Raw genomic sequence first — 22,144 nt, 5'->3', positions numbered from 1 at the left:
TTTTATCATTCTGTCCTGCTCCCTCCGTGACACTGAGAACCGGTTCCTTCTCACCCGGGTGAATCTGTATTTTAAGTGCAGCCTGCTCATCCCAACCCAACACATTTGTGCCCTTTGAAGCCACATACAACTTACCCAAGGTCTGCCTCCCTTTGAAAGAAAATTTCGACCAATTATAGCCCAGTAGGTCGATGGGACTCTGCCCATATGCACATGGTTTGATGTCTGTAGCCAATAAAGTAGAAATATCTTTGCCCAACACTTCTTGATACACTTCCGGGGCCACCAGTGTATAAGGTGACCCCGAATCCACCAGCATATCCACAGGGTGCTGATCCACCAACACCGACACCCATGGACCCTTCCGCCCACTTCCCTCCACATGTAATATGACGCTTTGATTAGATCCCCCTCCTGACGTCCCTTCTAATAACATGGTAGAGTCTTCTAATGCCACACTAGCAACCAACTGCCCCTTACACATACGTGCAAAATGGCCCAAACGCTTACACTTCCTGCATTCAACATTGCAGGCAGGACAAGATTTAGACTCAGCCGTGTGACTTGACCAACCACAATTCTTGCACCCCTCCTTACTCTTAGGTGCTCTAGTCCCTTGCACCCCAGCCCTATCCAAACCTTTCTTGTTCTTTGCTACTACAGCATGCACCATCTCTCTATTCATATCCCTTTCCGTAAGCATTTGTACACTGGTCTTAGAAGCTTCAATTGCTCTTGCAATCTCCAACACCTTCTCAAGTGAAGGATCACTCTCTATCCACAACCTTTCTCTGATTTTCTGATTAGATGTCTTCATCATAACCTGATCCCTTATGTGTTCCTCACCATTGCCAGGAAACCCACATGTAGCCATGAGTGCACGTAGTGCCGTAACATAAGTATCTATGCTTTCCGTAGAGCATTGTGCCCTAGAGAAAAACTTATACCGCTCTAATACCACGTTAACTCTTTTACCAAAACGCATTTGTAACTTCTTCAAAGCTGTCTCATATGCACTAATAACCATTTCTCCCTCACCTCCCCCTTGAACCAATACGTTTTCCCCTGGCAAGTGCCGAAAAACTCTCAAGCCCTCAGTCCCAATACAATTCAGCAGTGCAGCCTCCTTTTCATCATCGTTGAATTTTGCCCCGCCAGCAGCCCTCAAATATACTTTGAAGGCATCCACCCACTGCTCCCAAGGAGCAACAGGCTCTCCAGGATTTGGCAGAAAAGCTGGCGGAGGCCTTGCAGCTGTATGTAACATTGCTGGGGAAAAACCTTGTTCCTTAAACCACCAACAAGAATCTTTCCCCCACCCTAGTGAGAACCTCCAGATTTCTTGTTCCCTTGAGGTGATCCGTCAGTGGCACCTTGCGCACGTGCACCCACACGTAATTGCAGTACAACCGTCAATATGCCCCGGGTGAGTCACAACCAATCAAGATTTTCAAATTCCACTTCCAGATCACAGCCCAAACCATATGCACAGTGCTCCACAGCAGTCACATGCCCGACCTTACCACCACTATCCTGTCTGGTGGCACGTAGAAGAACTCCAGCTCCAGGTGCCCGTATACAGCGTTTGACTAAGGCTCCAGACAGCAGAAGTCAGCTGATCCTTCCCGTATGCAGCGTTTGTATGAGGCTCCTGAACAGCAGAAGCCAGCTGATCCTTCCCGTGTACAGTGTTTGCAAGAGGCTCCTGAACAGCAGAAGTCAGCTGATCCTGACGCCGCGCAGCGCCACCGCAGCCCCTCCTTCCTACCTCAAGCAGGCAGCAGTGATCTGCGCGTTGCGCATGCGCTGCCAGGGGCGGAGCTGTAAGCCGACATACAGCCGAACACAACACCAGAACACAGCCCTTCGTACAACGTACCGCTATACGAGTGCTCCTCCTGCGAGACACCAACCAGATCCCCAACCGCGAAGCTTGCTTGCGACTTGCCAGCACAACGATGTCGCCCTGCTGCCCCGGCTTCTTCCCCTTCGGGACACAGGAGGGCCCGCAGCCGCCTCCCGAATCGGCTTGATGCCCCTGGTGAGCTCCTGGCCGCCAATCGCCACTGGAAACCACACGCCCACCAACGGAGCCCTTCTGTGGCCGCTTCCGCCCCTAACGGCACAGGGGTAGACGGCAGGCGGCTCCAACGAATTCCGACCTCAATCCACGTCGTCGGCTGCAACGCTAGGACGGGCAGGCAGCAGCACCCAACAGCCGGCCGATGCACACGTGGAACGGGGTCACGTAAAATCCTCGTCGCCACTGATGAATTCCACCGTACACAAGTAAGTTGATTGTAAGTATTTATTACGCGACCCCACAAGCCTGCTCTCTCTGCCACCTCAGCCAACGGCCACCGTGGAATGTTCTCTCCCGAACAATCATAACATTCCACGAGTGTCCTTGCACGAGCCCGTGCACATTACGACATATTCCTTGCCATGTATTGGAACCCTGCCCACCTTACCTTATGTGTTTCCCTCCATGGCATGTACTGTGCTCCATTGTCTTATAGCTAGGTTTGCGCTTTACAGAAACCCCAAAAGTGTGTACAAATACAAGATCATGGAAGATTGGATCTTTGAATCTTGAATGTGTCTTCCGGGTGCCTCAAAAGTCCTAACTCTCTCCTCTTTTATCTACTCAGTATATGCATTCACCTGCTCAGGTCTTAAATTAACAAAAAGTGCATTTACAAATGTTGGCCGATGACACCTGAATTCCAAATCACCGTTCATCTTGAAATGATGTGCTGAGTCATTTCAACATTACTAGATGGCTTGACCACATTCACTGACTAGCAAGTCCCAGGGCAGAGGTCTTCACACTGTGGGAGGCGCTCCCCCTGGGGGGCGTGGCCGCAACCCAGGGAGTGCGCTAGAGCCCAGCATGAAATGTAAAAAAAAAAAATTTTTTTTTAAAAAAAGATTTTTTTAGGTTGGAGGAAATGGCCGGGGGCAGCTCGCATGGTCGGACACCAATGAAAAAGTGGCCCACAGTTGCAAATGGATATTCATTCCTTTAGTCACAGACCATTTAAATAGTACCCAAGGGGGTGTTTTGTGTCAAAATGTAAGTAAATGGTGATATTTAAAGAATTCAGCAACAATGGTCAAAACTACTAGCTGAATAGTGAACTAACTCTTCAAACTGTCCCACATTGGCCAAAATAGTGGGCTATTTTGATGGGCCTACACTAGCATTTTGCATTTTTAGTACAGGCATTATCCTATTGCCCTATAGGCCAGTCCAAGCCTAGTAGCGCATCCATAATGGCGGAAGCAGTATCCACCCAGTGGCCCCCTAACCCATTATGGAGGAGCCGAGGAGCCAGCCCAGTGAAACACTGAGCAGCCCCCAGCTGCTTTTTCCAGCTGAGGGAGTGCTCCTGGGCTGGCTAAACTGTGTGTGTTTGTTTTGGTCCGAAGAGCTGATTTTGGGGAATGGGGGTAGAGTGGGGAAGGAGGGTTATACAACAAAGGCTTTTTAAAAATGCCTTTGTTGCACAATCCCCCTACCCACCTGCCAAAATCAGCTCTTCTTCTGAGGTGCTGTGGAGCCCAGGGGACAGAGATGGTATTTATTTAACTGGATATGTATCATAGATGTCCAGTCAAAAATACCATGCTTTTCCCCTTGGTCCCCCAGCGCCAATTGCAAACTGTTTGGCTTTTTACCCATTTCTTTTAAACTATGCTCTAAAATGCAACATTTTAACCCATATTTTTAAAAAAATCAAGGGGGGAAACCCCCCGAACCTCCCTTGATTGTTTCGGACACCCTCGCTATGCTCGGTCGCTAAGGCAATTTTATGGGAAATATTTATGCCCCTCCACTTAAAAAAAAAACCCAGATCCAACTGGCCCTCGGACTGTGTTGGGAATGTGGGGGGTGAGATGGGGGGGGTCAGGAACTGTGGTGGGAGAAGGATGTGCAGGAGCACTGGGATAGTGGTGGGAGCAGGGTGGGAAGAGCCCAGGGATTTGGTAGGAGTGGGATGAGGGAGCCCAGCGACCGTGATGGGAGCATTTGGGGGAGCCCAGGGACGATACAGGGAGTAGGGTGCAGTGGCGGCACGCAATATTTCATAGCCATTTGTACATACTGTCCATTTGACATTTTTGGGAGGGCCCGGCCTGCCAAAACTTTGCTCAGGGGGGGCCCAGGCCAAAAAAGTTTGAAGACCACTGCCCTAAGGACTGCAAAAGCAGCCAGGTTCTGGATGAGCTTCATGAAAGAAGTGGGCGTGAAGCAGGAGTTAGACGCGCTCCACTGCCTGCCAATGGAATCAAAAATCACTCAAAGCCTGCTGTGAAAATGCATCAGGTTACCATCAGAAACTGAGCCCAGGCTATATCCCAGCCAGAAACCTCCATTCAGCAAATGCGCACCTGATGAACCAAAGATCAATCAAACAACTCAAACATGGAGGCCACGCCCTGTGAGTAGTGAGTACAAGAACCCAGACTCTGGAATCTCCAGACCCTCGCCTTGTGGCAGACTCCAACTATACAAGTTTCAGAAAGCTTCCGAAGACAGAGCTGTTCGTGCAGGCGTTGGAATAAGATTTGACAGCGTGAAGGGTAAGGTCTGCAAAATACTGGACATGGAGCCACCTCTCGCAGCTGAGGAATACTGGATAGCAGCAACCTCTCACAACGTAATAATACTGTATAGGTGGCCACCTGTTGCAACTGAGGAATACTGGATCGCAGCAACCTCTCGCTACTGGATAGGGGGCAATCCCTCGTGACTGAGGAATACTGGATAGAACAAACCTCTCGCGACTCAATAATACTGGATAGGGGACAGCAGCTCACAACTGAGGAACACTGGTTAGTGGCAACCTATCGCGACTCACTAATACTGTATAGGGGTAACCGCACGAGATTGAGGAATACTGGATAGTGGCAGTCTCTTGCGACTCGGTAATACTGGATAGGTAGCCAACTCTCACAACTGAGGAATACTAGATAGTGGCAGTCTCTCGTGACTCAGTAATACTGGATACAGAGCCAACTCTCGCAACTGTGGAATACTGGATAGCGGCAACCTCTCAAGGCTCAGTAATACTGGCTAGGGGGTAACAGCTCGTGACTGAGGAATGCTGGATAGTGGCAACCTCCCAAGACACAACAATACTGGATAGGGGGCCACTCCTCATGACTGAGGAATACTGGATAGGGGGCCACTCCTCGTGACTGAGGAATACTGCATAGGGGGCCACTCCTCGCAATTGAGGAATGCTTTCCCTGTTGCATCGTGTGGGATTCTTAATTGCTATTCTAATTGTACCTTCACATGCTCTGAAGTGACCATAAGGTGACGTGCGCCACAATATTTCTTTATACGCACATAGTATGTACGGTAATGTGTGCTTTAGGATGGGACTCGGAATGCAATGAAATCTCTGTTTTTCTCACAATACCTTTCCACATTCAGAAAGTTCACAACTGACTCAAACGTAAAAGAAAGGGTCTCCTCTAATTAAGGGGCATATTTCTATTAGTACCCTGGCCCGCATGATCTGCATGACTGGGGTACTAAAAGCAGTTCTTTTTTTCCCGAAACGCTGCAGCGTTTTGGGACAGAAAAAAAAAAGACCAAGAAAGTGGCCACCGGGAAATGGAAAGTCTGTTTTCCCTTTCCATGGCGGCCATCGGGAGCGACACGCTGGGAACAGAAGTGTTCCCAGCACATTCGCTCCCGAAAGACGACAGACAAGAAAGTAAGTGTGGTTGGGAGGGGGGGGGGGAGGGAAAAGAAGAAAAAAAAAAGAATAGACTTACCTGAATCCCTGGCGGGGGACGAAGGCAGCCTCCAGCCTTGTGGAGGTTCAGAGTGGGGATGGCCCCGCTCCGAGCCTCTACACGGCTGGAGGCTGCCACACCGTCCGCCATGGACAAAGGAGGCAGAAGGTAAGTGGGGTGGGGTGGGGTGAGTTGCGGTTGGGAGGGCGGGGATGTGGGAGGAAAGGGAAAAAAACACATATCTTAGTCCCCGGCGGTGGCCGAAGGAAGCTTCTCAGCCGTGTGGAGGCTCAGAGCAGGGATATCCCCGCTTCGAGCCTTCTCATTGGCTGAGGGGCTGCCACGTCCCCCGCAGGGAACAATGGCCGTGGAATCTCAGACGAGGGATTCCTGGCCGGGTAGTGCCCCGGCGAGGACCAATCAGAATGCTTGTTTCATTCTGATTGAGCCCTCGCTGAGTACTAATATGTCGTATTGCTGCATTGATCCCTTCTTTTGGACTACCCTTAGCATAGTTAGTACTTCCAACACTTCATTAGCCCATAATGACGCTATCATGCATACTTTAGATTTTATTTTTTTTCTGCAAATACGTTTCGTAGCATGATTGTCCGAATGAGGCATCTGTAATAAGTGGGGTAAAGTACCTCCTACCGTACGTTATAAGGATATTGCAAGACATGTGGGTGTTCTGCGAGCAAATAGAGGAGCGAGGCCGAAGGCTGTGTTTCTTTATCAGGTCATGCAACTCCAAGGTGATTTGCAAATATCCTTTTTACGCACAGTAGGGGATATTTTAAGCTTTATAATACAGAGCCCCACACCGTCATCTCCTTTACTACCTGGCCTCTTGCTTAATCTAATGTGAGGGTTCTTCAACTTGCTGTTCCATATCAGGAAGGTAGAACGTGTTTGGATTTAGAAAGCAAATATGCAGCTTGCAATGCGTTGCAGAAATTAGTTTGAGCAGCTCAATAAAAGGAATAAAAAAATTAAGAGCAGTACTGACAGCTGGAGTTGTGCTCTGTGCTGGCTCAGGCAGCAGGCATTGTGACGTCACAACAGAACCGTAATAATTGATTACAGGTCAGTTGTGATGTCACTACTAGACTGCCATAAAACCACTATTTCCAGGCTGTTATACTGATATGGCAGGCTGGCGTGTATTATTTAAGCAATATGCCCTGAGCGGCGCGGGCATTATTGAGTCAGGTAATGCCCTGGGGCCCGTAGTTATAGGCCCGAGCAAAGATAAGATGGCACTCAACCACTAGGTCCGATGCCTGCTGCTGGTTAGTTTTGGCTATGGGGTGACAACATTAGCAATACATATAGGCCGACACTTTTCTACTGGATTACAAATTGGAGGGAGATGGTATGTGAACACCACAGCCTGTGGGCATTTTTGGGGTATTTGCCCACCCATTGACCTACCATGGCCTTGCTAATCCCTGTGGCCATTCCCACCCTCTACCTGCCCCTCCCTGCCTAAAACATACCCTCCTGGTATATCTTCAAGCTAGCTCTATAGTGTATTAGCATAACACTTTTTGCTTTTTAGGCCTTGCCACTGTTATTTCTAAGCAGTCTTCTGAAAGGTGATGGTTTAATTCTGGCTGTAAAAGTGCTCCTGTAATAAAAATGTCTTAACCACGTTTGCCTTCAGCTACATGATTTATAAGCAATATGTCCCTCTACACATCTGTTCAAGTCATTTTTTCGAAAAATAATGTCGAAAAAAAAGTCAAATTTTTTTAATATGTTTTTTATTCGAAATGGGGGGACCCCTCAACCCCCCCCTTTTTTTTTACCACTTTTTAGGCTCACTAGTCCTTCACAAATACCCAAAATACAAATGAAATACGATAACAATGGAGTCAAAGCAGTCTGCTCTGTAAACATCCTTTTGCAATGACATTGCAAGGGTGACCAGCTGAAGACTAATCAGTGTCCACAGCGGGATGGTTGGCTAAAGCAGGTAGACAGCTCTAGATTATTTGTCAGTATCCGTGACTGATTATTGTGAATGCTGGGTGCCACTAGCTATCGACCAATTGCATGGTTACGTTGCCATCATAAAGATGAAGTCAATTTAGTCTTGTATTCTGATGAGAAATGTTAACTAGCGCATAGACCCAGAGTGTGCCTGCTACTGACTACGTTAACCTGGCTCCAAAAGACAAGAGGAAGCGTGTGGGATACGAAGGCTCAAGACGCCATCACGATTGCCTAAGGGGCACATCCTGAGGCCCTGGCACGCGACTCTGTGCTGTAACTCGGCGTATTTCTCCAGTACCACTTCCTGTGACCACCCAGACCGACCGCCAAGAGCATCACAACCGTTCCAACATGTTGACATATCCTATTGGCTGTACCTACTGAACCATTGCACAGCAATAGTTTGTGTAATATTTAACACCAAATTACCTGGATGAGCCTCCCTCTCTCCTAATGCCTGTCCTTTGCTTAACAAATAGGACAGATGTTGTGTTATGTTGTTATGGTTTGTTGCTTGACACCAGGCACTGCTACCACCCAAAGGCAGTCTCCGGGTGCTCAAACATGAATAAAAGAAATGTGTTGGGATCCACAATCCACCCCGCTGACTTTATTCTGACTGCGTCTACTGGGCATGCGCCCTCTTGCTGTCACTGAAGGAACTTTAGGATATTGTAGAGTACAAGTTTGCACACCCAGATGGTTCCTCAACTTTATGGGGTCATGCCAGGCAGCTAGGCTGCAGCTGCCTAGGGCTCTCGCTGCTGGGTGGGTGGCAGGATTCCCCAAGCAGTCCAGGCAGTCCACTAGAGTAAGGGGGTAAGGGATCCCCCTCCACAGAGGAAGCACGTGATGCAGGAGATTACTGAGGCCCTGGTGCCTTCTCACAAGTGTTTAGTAACCACGACAACCCAGCAGATCTTCCACACACAGGGAGGCAGAACTGGCGCGGCTATCCAAGGGGGTGCAAGATAACTAACAGCAAAGACAGGCATATCTGTGTTGTTATCCAGCAAGATGGGCTGAGGGGAGGATGATCTGGGGTCCTGTCCATAGTTCCATTGTCTATGTCTAATTGAAGCTTGGGCTGAGGGGAGAATGTAGTGATTGGCCGATCACAGTTCCCTTGTCTATATCTAATTGGACCTTGGGCTGAGGGAAAATGACCTAATTGGCTGTCCGTAGTCACTTTGGCTAAATCTGACTGACATGTGGTCTGAGGGGAGAATGGCCTGATTAGCTGACCGTAGTTCCATTTTCTAAGTCTAATTGAACTTTGGGCTGGGGGGAACATGAACTGATTGGCTGACCGTAGTTCCATTGTCTGTCTAATTGAACCTTGGGCTGAGGGGAACATGACCTGATTGACTGACCGTAGTTCCATTGTCTAAGTCTAATTTAACCTTGGGCTGAGGGGAACATGACTTGATTGGCTGACCGTAGTTCCATTGTCTAAGTCTTATTTAACCTTGGGCTGCGGGGAACATGACCTGATTGGCTGACCGTAGTTCCATTGTCTAAGTCTAATTGAACCTTGGGCTGAGGGGAGAATGTACTGGCTGATCACAGATCCCTTGTCTAGATCTAATTGAACCTTGGGCTGAGGGGAACATGACCTGATTGACTGACCCTAGTTCCATTGTCTAAGTCTAATAGAACCTTAGGCTGAGCAGTGAATGACCTGATGGGCTGACTCTAGTTCCATTGTCTAAGTCTAATTGAACCTTGGGCTGAGGGGAGAATGACCTGATTGGCTGACCCTAGTTCCATTGTCTAAGTCTAATTGAAGCTAGGTCTGAGGGGAGAACAACCTGATTGGCTGACCGTAGTACCATTGTCTAAGTCTAATTGAACCTTAGCCTGAGGGGAGAATGACCTGATTGGCTGACCCTAGTTCCATTGTTTAAGTCTAATTGAACCTTGGGCTGAGGGGAGAATGGCCTGTTTGGCCGATCACAATTCCCAGGTCTATATCTAATTAAAGCTCGGGCTGAGGGGAGAATGTACTGATTGGCCGATCACAGTTCCCTTGTCTATATCTAATTGAACCTTGGGCTGAGGGGAACATGACCTGATTGACTGACCCTAGTTCCATTGTCTAAGTCTAATAGAACCTTAGGCTGAGGAGTGAATGACCTGATGGGCTGACCCTAGTTCCATTGTCTAAGTCTAATTGAACCTTGGGCTGAGGGGAGAATGACCTGATTGGCTGACCCTAGTTCCATTGTCTAAGTCTATTTGAAGCTAGGTCTGAGGGGAGAACAACCCGATTGGCTGACCGTAGTACCATTGTCTAAGTCTAATTGAACCTTAGCCTGAGGGGAGAATGACCTGATTGGCTGACCCTAGTTCCATTGTTTAAGTCTAATTGAACCTTGGGCTGAGGGGAGAACGACCTGATTGGCTGACCGTAGTTTGATTGTCTAAGTCTAATTGAACCTTAGGCTGAGGGGTGAATGACCTGGTAGGCTGACCCTAGTTCCATTGCCTAAGTCTAATTGAACCTTGGGCTGAGGGGAGAACGACCTGATTGGCCGATCACAGTTCCCTTGTCTAAGTCTAATTGAACCTTGGGCTGAGGGGAGAATTACCTGATTGGCTGACCCTAGTTCCTGTGGCTAAATCTGACTGAAGTTTGATCTGAGGGGAGAATGACCTTATTCCCTGACCATAGTTTCTTTGTCTAAGTATGATTGAAGCGGAGGGGAGAAAGATCTGATTGGCCGATCACAGTTCCCTTGTCTAAGTCTAATTGAACCTTAGGCTGAGGGGTGAATGACCTGATGGGCTGACCCTAGTTCCATTGTCTAAGTCTAATTGAACCTTGGTCTGAGGGGAGAATGACCTGATTGGCTGACCCTAGTTCCATTGTCTAAGTCTAATTGAAGCTACGTCTGAGGGAGAACGACCTGATTGGCTGACCGTATTACCGTTGTCTAAGTCTAATTGAACCTAAGCCTGAGGGGAGAATGACCTGATTGGCTGACCCTAGTTTCATTGTCTAAGTCTAATTGAACCTTGGGCTGAGGGGAGAATGTCCTGATTGGCCAATCACAGTTCCCATGTCTATATCTAATTGAACCTTGGGCTGAGGGGAGAATGTACTGATTAGCCGATCACAGTTCCCATGTCTATATCTAATTGAACCTTGGGCTGAGGGGAGAATGTAGTGATTGGCCGATCACAGTTCCCTTGTCTATATCTAATTGGACCTTGGGCTGAGGGAAAATGACCTGATTGGCTGTCCGTAGTCACTTTGGCTAAATCTGACTGACATGTGGTCTGAGGGGAGAATGGCCTGATTAGCTGACCGTAGTTCCATTTTCTAAGTCTAATTGAACTTTGGGCTGGGGGGGAACATGAACTGATTGGCTGACCGTAGTTCCATTGTCTGTCTAATTGAACCTTGGGCTGAGGGGAACATGACCTGATTGACTGACCGTAGTTCCATTGTCTAAGTCTAATTTAACCTTGGGCTGAGGGGAACATGACTTGATTGGCTGACCGTAGTTCCATTGTCTAAGTCTTATTTAACCTTGGGCTGCGGGGAACATGACCTGATTGGCTGACCGTAGTTCCATTGTCTAAGTCTAATTGAACCTTGGGCTGAGGGGAGAATGTACTGGCTGATCACAGATCCCTTGTCTAGATCTAATTGAACCTTGGGCTGAGGGGAACATGACCTGATTGACTGACCCTTGTTCCATTGTCTAAGTCTAATAGAACCTTAGGCTGAGGAGTGAATGACCTGATGGGCTGACTCTAGTTCCATTGTCTAAGTCTAATTGAACCTTGGGCTGAGGGGAGAATGACCTGATTGGCTGACCCTAGTTCCATTGTCTAAGTCTAATTGAAGCTAGGTCTGAGGGGAGAACAACCTCATTGGCTGACCGTAGTACCATTGTCTAAGTCTAATTGAACCTTAGCCTGAGGGGAGAATGACCTGATTGGCTGACCCTAGTTCCATTGTTTAAGTCTAATTGAACCTTGGGCTGAGGGGAGAATGGCCTGTTTGGCCGATCACAATTCCCAGGTCTATATCTAATTAAACCTCGGGCTGAGGGGAGAATGTACTGATTGGCCGATCACAGTTCCCTTGTCTATATCTAATTGAACCTTGGGCTGAGGGGAACATGACCTGATTGGCTGACCGTAGCTCCATTGTCTAAGTCTAACTGAACCTTGGGCTGAGGGGAACATGACCTGATTGGCTGACTGTAGCTCCATTGTCTAAGTCTAAATGAACCTTGGGCTGAGGGGAGAATGTACTGATTGGCTGCCGTAGTTCCATTGTCTAAGTCTAATTGAAGCTTGGGCTGAGGGGAGAATGACCTGATTGGCTGACCGTAGTTTGATTGTCTAAGTCTAATTGAACCTTAGGCTGAGGGGTGAATGACCTGGTAGGCTGACCCTAGTTCCATTGCCTAAGTCTAATTGAACCTTGGGCTGAGGGGAGAACGACCTGATTGGCTGACCCTAGTTCCATTGTCTAAGTCTAATTGAAGCTAGGTCTGACGGGAGAACGACCTGATTGGCTGACCGTAGTACCATTGTCTAAGTCTAATTGAACCTTAGCCTGAGGGGAAAATGACCTGATTGGCCGATCACAGTTCCCATGTTTGTATCTAATTGAAACTTGGGCTGTAGGGAGAATGTACTGATTGGCCGATCACAGTTCCCTTGTCTAAGTCTAATTGAACCTTGGGCTGAGGGGAGAATTACCTGATTGGCTGACCCTAGTTCCTGTGGCTAAATCTGACTGAAGTTTGATCTGAGGGGAGAATGACCTTATTCCCTGACCATAGTTTCTTTGTCTAAGTATGATTGAAGCGGAGGGGAGAAAGATCTGATTGGCCGATCACAGTTCCCTTGTCTAAGTCTAATTGAACCTTAGGCTGAGGGGTGAATGACCTGATGGGCTGACCCTAGTTCCATTGTCTAAGTCTAATTGAATCTTGGTCTGAGGGGAGAATGACCTGATTGGCTGACCCTAGTTCCATTGTCTAAGTCTAATTGAAGCTACGTCTGAGGGAGAACGACCTGATTGGCTGACCGTAGTACCGTTGTCTAAGTCTAATTGAACCTAAGCCTGAGGGGAGAATGACCTGATTGGCTGACCCTAGTTTCATTGTCTAAGTCTCATTGAACCTTGGGCTGAGGGGAGAATGTCCTGATTCGCCAATCACAGTTCCCATGTCTATATCTAATTGAACCTTGGGCTGAGGGGAGAATGTACTGATTGGCCGATCACAGTTCCCATGTCTATATCTAATTGAACCTTGGGCTGAGGGGAGAATGTACTGATTGGCCGATCACAGTTCCCTTGTCTATATCTAATTGAACCTTGGGCTCAGGGGAGAATGACCTGATTGGCTGACCCTAGTTCCTGTGGCTAAATCTGACTGAAGTTTGATCTGAGGGGAGAATGATCTTATTCCCTGACCATAGTTTCTTTGTCTAAGACTGATTGAAGCGGAGGGGAGAAAGATCTGATTGACTGACCAAAGTTGCAGTGTCTAAATGAATGATATATGATATGGCATTTATAACACGCCTAATACTAGGCCAGGTGACATTGAAATCGCGCAAGTGCAGGGGATGGAGGAAAGGGGAGAAGTGCGGGGAAATGGGAGGGGGCAGTGCAGTACATACGATAAATGTAAAAAATAAACAAGATAAATAAATAAAATAAATAAAGCCAATAAATAAAAGTGCGGCCAGCTTGTGGCATGTGCAAGGGTAAGGGCAGACATCAGGTGTCAAGTGCTGGTAGGGGGCTGTAGGGATACAGAAACCGTCCCCGAGTGCAATGGTTGCCAGGGGGGCAGTGCAGGTGTGCAACTGACTGGGAGGGGACCTGGGCCCGAGATCAGAGTGTAGCCAGGTAAACCAGTGCAGTTTCAGTTTCAACCAAGAGATCAGCAAGGGAGCAGAGGAGAGAAATCAGAAGCAAAGAGGAAGGTCTTGAGGTGCTTCCTGAACCGGAGATGGTTCTCCTCAAGTTTCAGAGAGGCAGGGAGGCTGTTCCAGAGGGAGGCCGATCACAGTTCCCTACCACCAACTCTTTGCCTGGAGAAGCAACGGACCCTGAGGGAGTTGGAGGTGGATGAGCGATTACATCCAATTAAAGCTCGGGCTGAAGGGAGAAAAACCTGATTGGCTGATCATAGTTACAGTGTATAAGTCTAATTGAAGCTTCCATAGCATTATGCATTTACATCTTCACTTGTGGGTTAGTATTTCTACTGCGTTTAATGGTGTACATGTACTTCAGAGTGCTAAGAAGACTGGATGATGACGCTGGGGAAACTACGGCATTGCCGCTGCTCCCTGGATACCTGACCAGTTACTCGGGGCGGTCCAGCCCTAGCGAGACCATCCATCTAAGCTCTTTTCATTTATGCTGGGCGTGGGTGTAAGACAATTAAAAGGACATTAGTAATGGGGACGTTTGGCTTGAATTGGTGCTCATGTAGAGATATAGAGCTGCAGGAGCACTATGGCATTGCAATGGAATTTTGAAACTGCCTTTATGAGCCTCATACTACAGCATACAAAATGATATTCAAGTATATGTGAAATGCGAAATGAATTATTTCTCTTTAGGATTTTATACAGAAAATAAGATGAACTAGTTTTAATATTTGATGACTTGTAATATCTAATTGTTTATCTTGGAAATGTGTACAATTGTTTTTTTTATTTTTTATTGAATGATGTGCAATGAATTATATTGAAAAGTTGTTAATGCAACTGAATCAATAATAAAAAATAAAAATAAATGTTCAAGTATATTCTTGAGCGGCAGCACAAAGTTGCAGGATTATTTCCATCGCTGCCAATCCCAGCCCAGCCCTAGTGCCCCAACCATAGGACTGATCGGCGTAATGTTTACACCATATTGTTGTCAAGCCCACCATTTGTCTTGCACCCATCTCAAACTCTGCTTAGCCTCCAGGCAGGGGTGTTGCTAGGTCTGGAAAAGATCTGGGGCTACGCTAATGCCTGGACTGTCAGGAAACAGGGCTAGCTAGAATTTTGGTTGTAGCCCTGAGCGTCTATCCGGGGCTTCAACCAAAAGACCCGGGGCTATTGTCACACAGCCCCTCCCCGCCTCCTCCTAGGGACGCTGCTGCCTCTAGGCCCCCCAAAAGATGCCTATAATTTGAAAAATTGCCTTGGGTGACATACCGGAAACAGAACTAGTGGGCAAAACCTTTCCAAGCAGTGACTGATTTTTGAGCCTGTGAACTGACGCCATTTTTAGCGACGTGTTTGTTTTCTTTCCACAGACCAACGCGATCAAGACGTCAAAATACAACATTTTCACCTTCCTGTTCCTTAACCTCTTCGAACAGTTCCAGAGAGTGGCGAATGTCTATTTTGTGTTCCTTCTGATTTTGCAGGTAAATGTGTCGGGGCAGTTCCACGTATAGTTTTTAATTTTGTTAAATTGTGGTATTGGTTTCCAAAGCGACCTTACATAGAGAAAAAACACATATCCAAAAGTACATAACAAAGCAAGGCATAGACAATTGTCAATGTGTAAAAACACAAAGGCAATTCTCACTGTATAAGAACAGAAACACATAGTCAAAATTGATATGAAGATAAAGTAAGCGATACATTTTGGCCCCACATTAACCGAGATAAAAAAAGAACAATAGCGAAATCATATTCCCTTGGAGCATTTTGTTTAAAACATCTTTCTCTATCGTTCCCGAAAGTATGGTCAGGCAGTAACCCAATGTTTAAGGGTTTCCTGGCCATTCGTACTGTCACAAAATCTACAGTGGATGTTATTGAATAGAGGCTGTTGCCCTTTGCAATGGAGGATACATTCTTTAGAGAGGAACTGGTTGAGGCGAAAATGTAGATAGACCCCGCAAACTCACAGGGCAACCTCTGCAAGGACTGGGAAATACATTCAATTTTGTGTACACATTTAGCATATTCACTAAATGTTGTGTACAAATGATAAGCATCAACTGTTTCCACCCAGTCTAATTTGTACAATTTGACCTTTACATAACCGCATCGATGAACTAGTTCCTCTTCTTTTCCACCAATATGTATCAGAGTATCCTGTATTATTTTAGTAAAGAGATTAAAAGATGTGATTGTGGCTTCTTTAGTGATGCTGGCCAGATCCATGTAGAGGCTGTTAGACGGCGGACCAAGGATCTTAGAATAGGTAGTCAGCATACGCCAGGTATAGCAGACCTTAAGCGAGGTGAGGCAAAGTTCATGACTACTAATGCAGTTAGGTAAAGCAGTTGAAAGACCCAAAACCTGTTTCCACAGTTTACCTTTCACAACGTTGAGATAACGGCGAAAGTCTAATCCATACAGTAACACAGGTTCCACTTTAGCCAGATAGAAACGCTGAATTGGCAAACCAGAAAATGTGCACACCTTTCTGTATAGACATTTAATTTGGGAGGTCAGGGGGGCAAGCCGGCCCTGTGGAATTCTTTTCAGATAACACCAGAGTACTGATTGCTCAGATTGTAACCCAAGTACCTAAGGAAATCCACATGTTCCAGTCTCTCACCACCAAGATACCAAGAACAGAGTTTGATTATCTTCCGACCCTTGGCGAAGATAACAATATTAGATTGGCCTCAATTAGGAGTTACATTATTGGAGGTACAATACTGCTCAAAAAGGTTTAATTTATGTTGAAGGCCCTTAGGTGTGCGGTTTAAGAGGATAAAATCATCAGCAAACGCTAACCAATCAAGTCTGAGACAGCCTAGTCTAGCTGATGAGACTATCTCACTATTCCACACCCCTTGCATATAGATTGAAGAGGACGGGGCAACAGTACAGCCCGGCTTTATACCCATCCAAGTTTGGATGCAGGAAGACAGAGAACCCTCACGCGTAAGGCGCACCCTCAAAGAAGTGCCTGAATGGAGCAGCGCCAAAAGCTGGACCAGCTTCCTGAGAACATCCCAGCTAAGAAGTTTGTTCCACAAGTGGAAGCCCACCACACAATCGAAAGCGCTAGAGAAAGCAAGGGAGGCCATGTAGACGTCCCCCACATCCTTACTGTGATAGAAGATGCACGCAAGAATGGTAGCATTGAGTGGAGTGCCCATGTTTTTCCTAAACCCAACCTGGAATTTTGAAAAAAAGACCATGTTGCCTAATGTGGAGATCAAGGTCCCTAAGGAGTAGAATTGAAAAGTCCTTACAGGTGGCATCAGTGAAGGCAATTGGTCTATGATTGGCAGGGTCAGAATCTCCCTTCTTATAGATTGGTATGATGATTGACTGGACCCAAGAAGGCGGGATTAGATGATATGCAAATATCGCATCAAAGAGGGGCTTGGGAAGGAGAGCTCTGCAGAACCAATGGTGGAATTCCATCCGAGGCCCTTGATGGTTTAAGACTATCAATGGCCCAGACGATATCGGATAATTCCCAATGACACTCCCCCTGCTCCACTGGTCCCAGATTAAGGTTCTCACAGTAGACCATATCTTCCGGAAGCGAATATTTAGCCTAATAGAATGCCACCCAGGTGGCATCGGAAATGACAGAGTGCATAGCCAGAATTCGCCCCCCACAAGCAGATTTGAGGTTTGCCTCCTTGTCCACACATAAGCTATCCAGCATAGACTGGTTATCTCGTTCGTAAGACTCGAGAAGGTACTCCATTTTTGTGGGCCTGTGTGGCTTTCCTAGTAGCTAAAAGATACTCTGCAGCAGTTAGTCTCTGACTCTTGAGCCCACGGATGGATGGCCGTTTGGCTTTCTTAGAGGCCTGAATCCTATGATCAAATGTGTGGCGCTTTCTAGCTAGAGTAAAAATCCTCTTGTTATGCCCCAAAACATCAAGACCTTCACTAGCAATACAGTGGACAAAGTTGACCCGCTCAGCTGGAGACCCCAAAGAGCAACCCCCTATTCATTTCAACAAACCTTTTGGCAATACATTGGGTAAAGCTGGGCACTGTCTTGTAGTTCCATACAACAGCTCGTCTGCCAGTATCTGGCTGAAGAAGGGCCAGGTCCGATCTAAGATCATGTAGAGAGAAAGGAGTGTCCAATAAGAAGGTCAATAGCAGATGATCACCCACCCCCGATCCACATGGGGCAAAGAACCACATCTAGCTCCCATACTGGTGTATCATAGACATAATCGATTCTCGATCGAGAGTCCCCCATATGCCGTGTGCATGCAAGCTCTCTTGTGGACAAATCCTCCCTTCGAAACATACCCCATTCGCTCAAGAACGAATCCCATTTAAACCCTCTCTTCACATTCAAGGCCTGGGTATGTGCACCGGTATTAGAGTAGTTCAACAATGCACTCTTGGCACAGTTAGAATTAAAATCCCCAGCAAAAGTAATATAAGCCCCGATTTCTGCTAGCATACCAGTCCTTGAGTAGTTGCCTTAGGCATTTGATTATATCCTCGAGAGTCACCCTGGCAGGATCCCAGTACAAATTCACAACAAGGTACGCCTTCCCCCCAGATACAGTATCAATTATTTTAACAGCAAGCAGCCACTCTGATTAAAAAAAAACTCAGACAACAATTGTAGGTTAAGGTCAACAGCTACTGCAAGCCCCCCCCCATCGGAAGTCCCAAACCGAAGCATACGGCATGTCTAGTAAAGGTCTGATAACCATCCATATGAAAATGTGCAGTAGACATAGTTTCCTGCAACAATACAATGTTAGGCCCTTCCAGTGACTGAATGCTCATCCAAAATGTGCGTAGATTGATCAAGCCACACACGTTCCACGATATGATACGGACTCCAATATTGCTAGGGATGTCCCATGCCTTGTCGAAGTAGATCAAAGGTTTTAAGGGCCGGCCCCACCCAAGACCAATCATTGGCTGTCTTTAAGAACTTAGAAAGGATAGCCTCTGGTTCCACACCCCCATTAGACCCTGTGGAAACCCGGGCCCCAGACAGATGTCCAACATCTGCACCTGGTGGGACATACTCCAGAAAGGTCTTAACCTCGTCACCCGCTTTTCGAGGATATAGAACATAGCCAAGAGACAAACGGTTGGCCCTCTGTCCCCATACCATATTGGACACAATCAGTGAGTGAAAGCAGCTCGCCATACATAGATTATTAACTTATTGTGATTGGTTATTTGTAATGTGCTTAATACCCAGAGGTTTCTAAGCGCGGTCCCAGGGATCAAACCTGTGTTGCTCCGCGTCGTCTTGCTTCCAAGGCAAGCACGTTGCCCCTGAGCTATCCTCCCGGCACAATGGCAGGGTGATCCAGTCAATATCTTCTGTTATGATAGATAAATGAGCTGGGGGATCATTCTAGAAACATCCAGGATACGTGATTTGTTCAAGGATGTTATTCCATTGCTTGTCTTCCCCACAGCCCATCCCACCGTATTATTCCCGCCCACAGTTCCAGGCTAGTCCGTGACTGTGTGCCGTGCAGAACCCCGTGCCACGCTTGCAAGGATGCATCGAAATGTAAGGGGGAGAGGCGTTCAGAAAGGAAACAACATGACAGAGTACATTGCGACATGCACAAGTAACGCCCTCCTGCTAAAGTAGAGATGTTTGTTGTTTCAAATACACTCCCACAGAACCCGTGTGCACATTGCACATGTTGTAATTTGATTATGGTAGCATATGCGAGTTACAAAAGCAAACAGTTTAGCCACAAGCCCTGCCCCAAGGCTTTGGCAGTGCACCACACAAGACAAAGTGTAAAAAGGAAAAACAGAAAGAGTTTCCCTCTGCAAACAAGTAACATGTTTCAGTGGGTGAAGTGGTCCAATTTTAGAGGACACTGTTAAAATAATCCTCTTTACTTCCCGGAAACAGCTGCCCTTATAACAGGTGGTTGAAGGAGCACAATGCTTTAGGACATGGGTCTGCAACCTTTGGCTGTCCGGATGTTTTGGACTACAAGTCCCAACAGTTTAGATAGCATACTCAATGGTGAGGGATCATGGGAGTTGTAGTCCAAGACATCTGGAGAGCCACGCGTTACAGACGCCTGCTGTAGGAGATCAAGTGCTCCTGCTTTGAGAATCTGCAAAACAGCCGGCGAATGGACTCTCTTGTGGGTATTGACTGCCCTCCACCGCTGCCATGCCCATTAGCCAATCACGTGAGCATAATGAACACATTAGTTGCACGCGACATGATACGCAAATGAACAGCTCTGTTGAGTCCCTGGGTCTGCATCCGTCATTCCATCCCTTGACGTCTTCTGGCACCTTTGTGGTTGTTGTTTTGTTTGCTTCCATAGCGCCTTACACCAAACGCTTTACACAATGTAATGAGATGGTGTCACAACATGAAATGATGGCTGTGAATGAATAGAATGTAGCAGAAGTAAAACGAACAAGAAAAAACAAAACAGAGATGAACATACATTGATGGTCTATAAAAACGGTAAGGGTGAAAGTCAATCAACATAATGAAAATTACAAGACAAAACACAGTGAACCCCCTCCCAAACAAAAGTCACAGTTCAAGACGTCAGTCACAAACCCAAGGAATGCCTCCAGATGATAAATATAAGCTATCAAACATTGGCAGTGCCAGCAGTTTGGGGTCGTGTGTTGGTCTGGGAAAGGCACTTGCCTGGCACTGCCACAGTGAGTTAACTGGCCATTGATGCAGGTGCACACTAGTGTGAGTCTCTGGGCATCTAATAGCAGTGTCTGGTAAATGCCCAATACATATACACAGGCCAAAACTGTTGGCTTTGCCAATGCTTGGCTTTAACTGGACTTCAGTGAGGGAGACGCATAGTGCTTATAAATAGAGTGGCTGAAGGCAGAACTAGTTAAGACACATTTATTACATCAGTAGTGGGTTTACAGCGCCAATTAGGTCATTAACTCCCAGAAGACCGCTTTGAAAAAACACTGGCAGGCACTTAGAGTGCAAAGTTTGATAGTAAGGCTTGATTAAAGCGAGCTCTAGGAATTCCCATGATGAGGTGTTTTGGGCAGGGAGGGGCAGGAACTCGGTGGGAATGGCCTTAGGGATTAGCAGGGCCACGGGCAGTCAATGGGTCGGAAAATAACCAAGCATGTGCTATCTCTCCCTATCTGTACTCTAATGCAATAGTTTCAGCTTGTAGTGACACCTAATGGCCCTTACCAAAAATGGCTCCTTATGATACAAATCTGAAAACATGGGCTACAAGTTACAAGTTGAGCAAGCAGGGGTGTCCCTGGGAATTATGATAAACTCCATGCGTGGATGGCATAGAGGTTACAATCCTCAAATAGCCCCAATAGGGAGGCAACGCTGGCCGTCTGCAGGACCATGGCGGCCGAGCTCTGGAAGTCCAGAACGCCCCTCCACACCAGGACAATTTCCGAAGGAGTAGCCCAATAAGATTCCAGCTAGGCCAGGTTTCCCAGAAGACCAGGGTAGCAGTGAGGCCTCCCATGGCAAGGGCACTCCAGCAGGTGGCTTTGGTGGCCAGGCACCCACAAGGCGTTTTATAACAGCGCTTGTATGTTTTATGACTGATTGATATGTACTCAGCCAACAGCTGCTTTTGGTGGGTTTAGTTTGAACACTCGGTAGGATATTTCAGGGGCAACGTGCTTGTCTTGACGACGCGGAGCACCACAGGTTCGATCCCCGGGTCTGCGCTTAAAAACTCTGGGTATTAAGCGTGTTATAAATAACCTATCATATCATAACACGTGAACAGTATTATACAGGCCATTGAATGGCTTTTTTGTAATCATCACTTTTTCAAAGGCAGAGGGTTTGGGCAAAAAAGTAGCCATGATCAGACATCCAGGTGGGTGGGAGATTAGGTCCAGGAAGAGGGAGAAAGGAATGTCCGTGTAGGATTGCATCGGGGTTTTCATTATTTTAGGCAGGAGCCAGTGCTAGAGTTTGTCTCCCTCTGCTGGAGACTCGGTATGTCTGCGTTATGATTGAGACACGTTAGTGATCACAAGCTTGACGCTTGCACTACGGTTGCTCTCTCATTTCTTTAAGTCAATCGTATACGTCAGGCCACACGGCTCAGAGTCCAACATTTGCGTATAGGTGCACGGGCTGACAGCTTGCTATGCATCTGTGTCTCAGGTAGCTGTGGATACTAGCTTCCTCAACTTTAAGGGAAAACATAAGCAAAGGACTTTGCTGTAACCTAATAAGAAAAGACGGTGGGATTTGACCAGGAGTCCCCCTTACTTACAAAATTGATTTATCATCCATCGAGTGCATTTTATGTGTTGAGCTGAAAGTATTACTCCCATTTGCCCCTTGTGTATTACACCCTAACCCCAAACAACATCAAGATTTACCTCAATAGGAGCTCATATTTGACCTCCTCGCAATTCGACAGCAGGTACCCATGACATTTGCACTTTTGCGTGCACAGGACCCTCCACCGAATTTTCCTAA

At 46.9% G+C, this 22,144-nt stretch overlaps 1 protein-coding gene across 1 annotated transcript in view; it reads left to right on the top strand.

Annotated features, from left to right (window-relative positions):
• Positions 1 to 22,144, top strand: part of LOC138511251 (phospholipid-transporting ATPase ID-like) — a 668,434-nt gene that overhangs the window by 391,265 nt on the left and 255,025 nt on the right. Inside the window, exon 4 of the mRNA XM_069626794.1 lies at positions 15,045 to 15,158. Coding sequence (XP_069482895.1) covers positions 15,045 to 15,158 — 114 coding nt within the window. The remainder of the gene's footprint in view (positions 1 to 15,044; positions 15,159 to 22,144) is intronic.

This window comes from Ambystoma mexicanum, chromosome 6p (genome assembly GCF_040938575.1).
Source record: "Ambystoma mexicanum isolate Mex_15411 chromosome 6p, UKY_AmexF1_1, whole genome shotgun sequence".
NCBI lineage: Eukaryota > Metazoa > Chordata > Amphibia > Caudata > Ambystomatidae > Ambystoma > Ambystoma mexicanum.
Note: the sequence above shows the minus strand (reverse complement) of the source record. Positions and strands in the feature narration are given on the sequence as shown.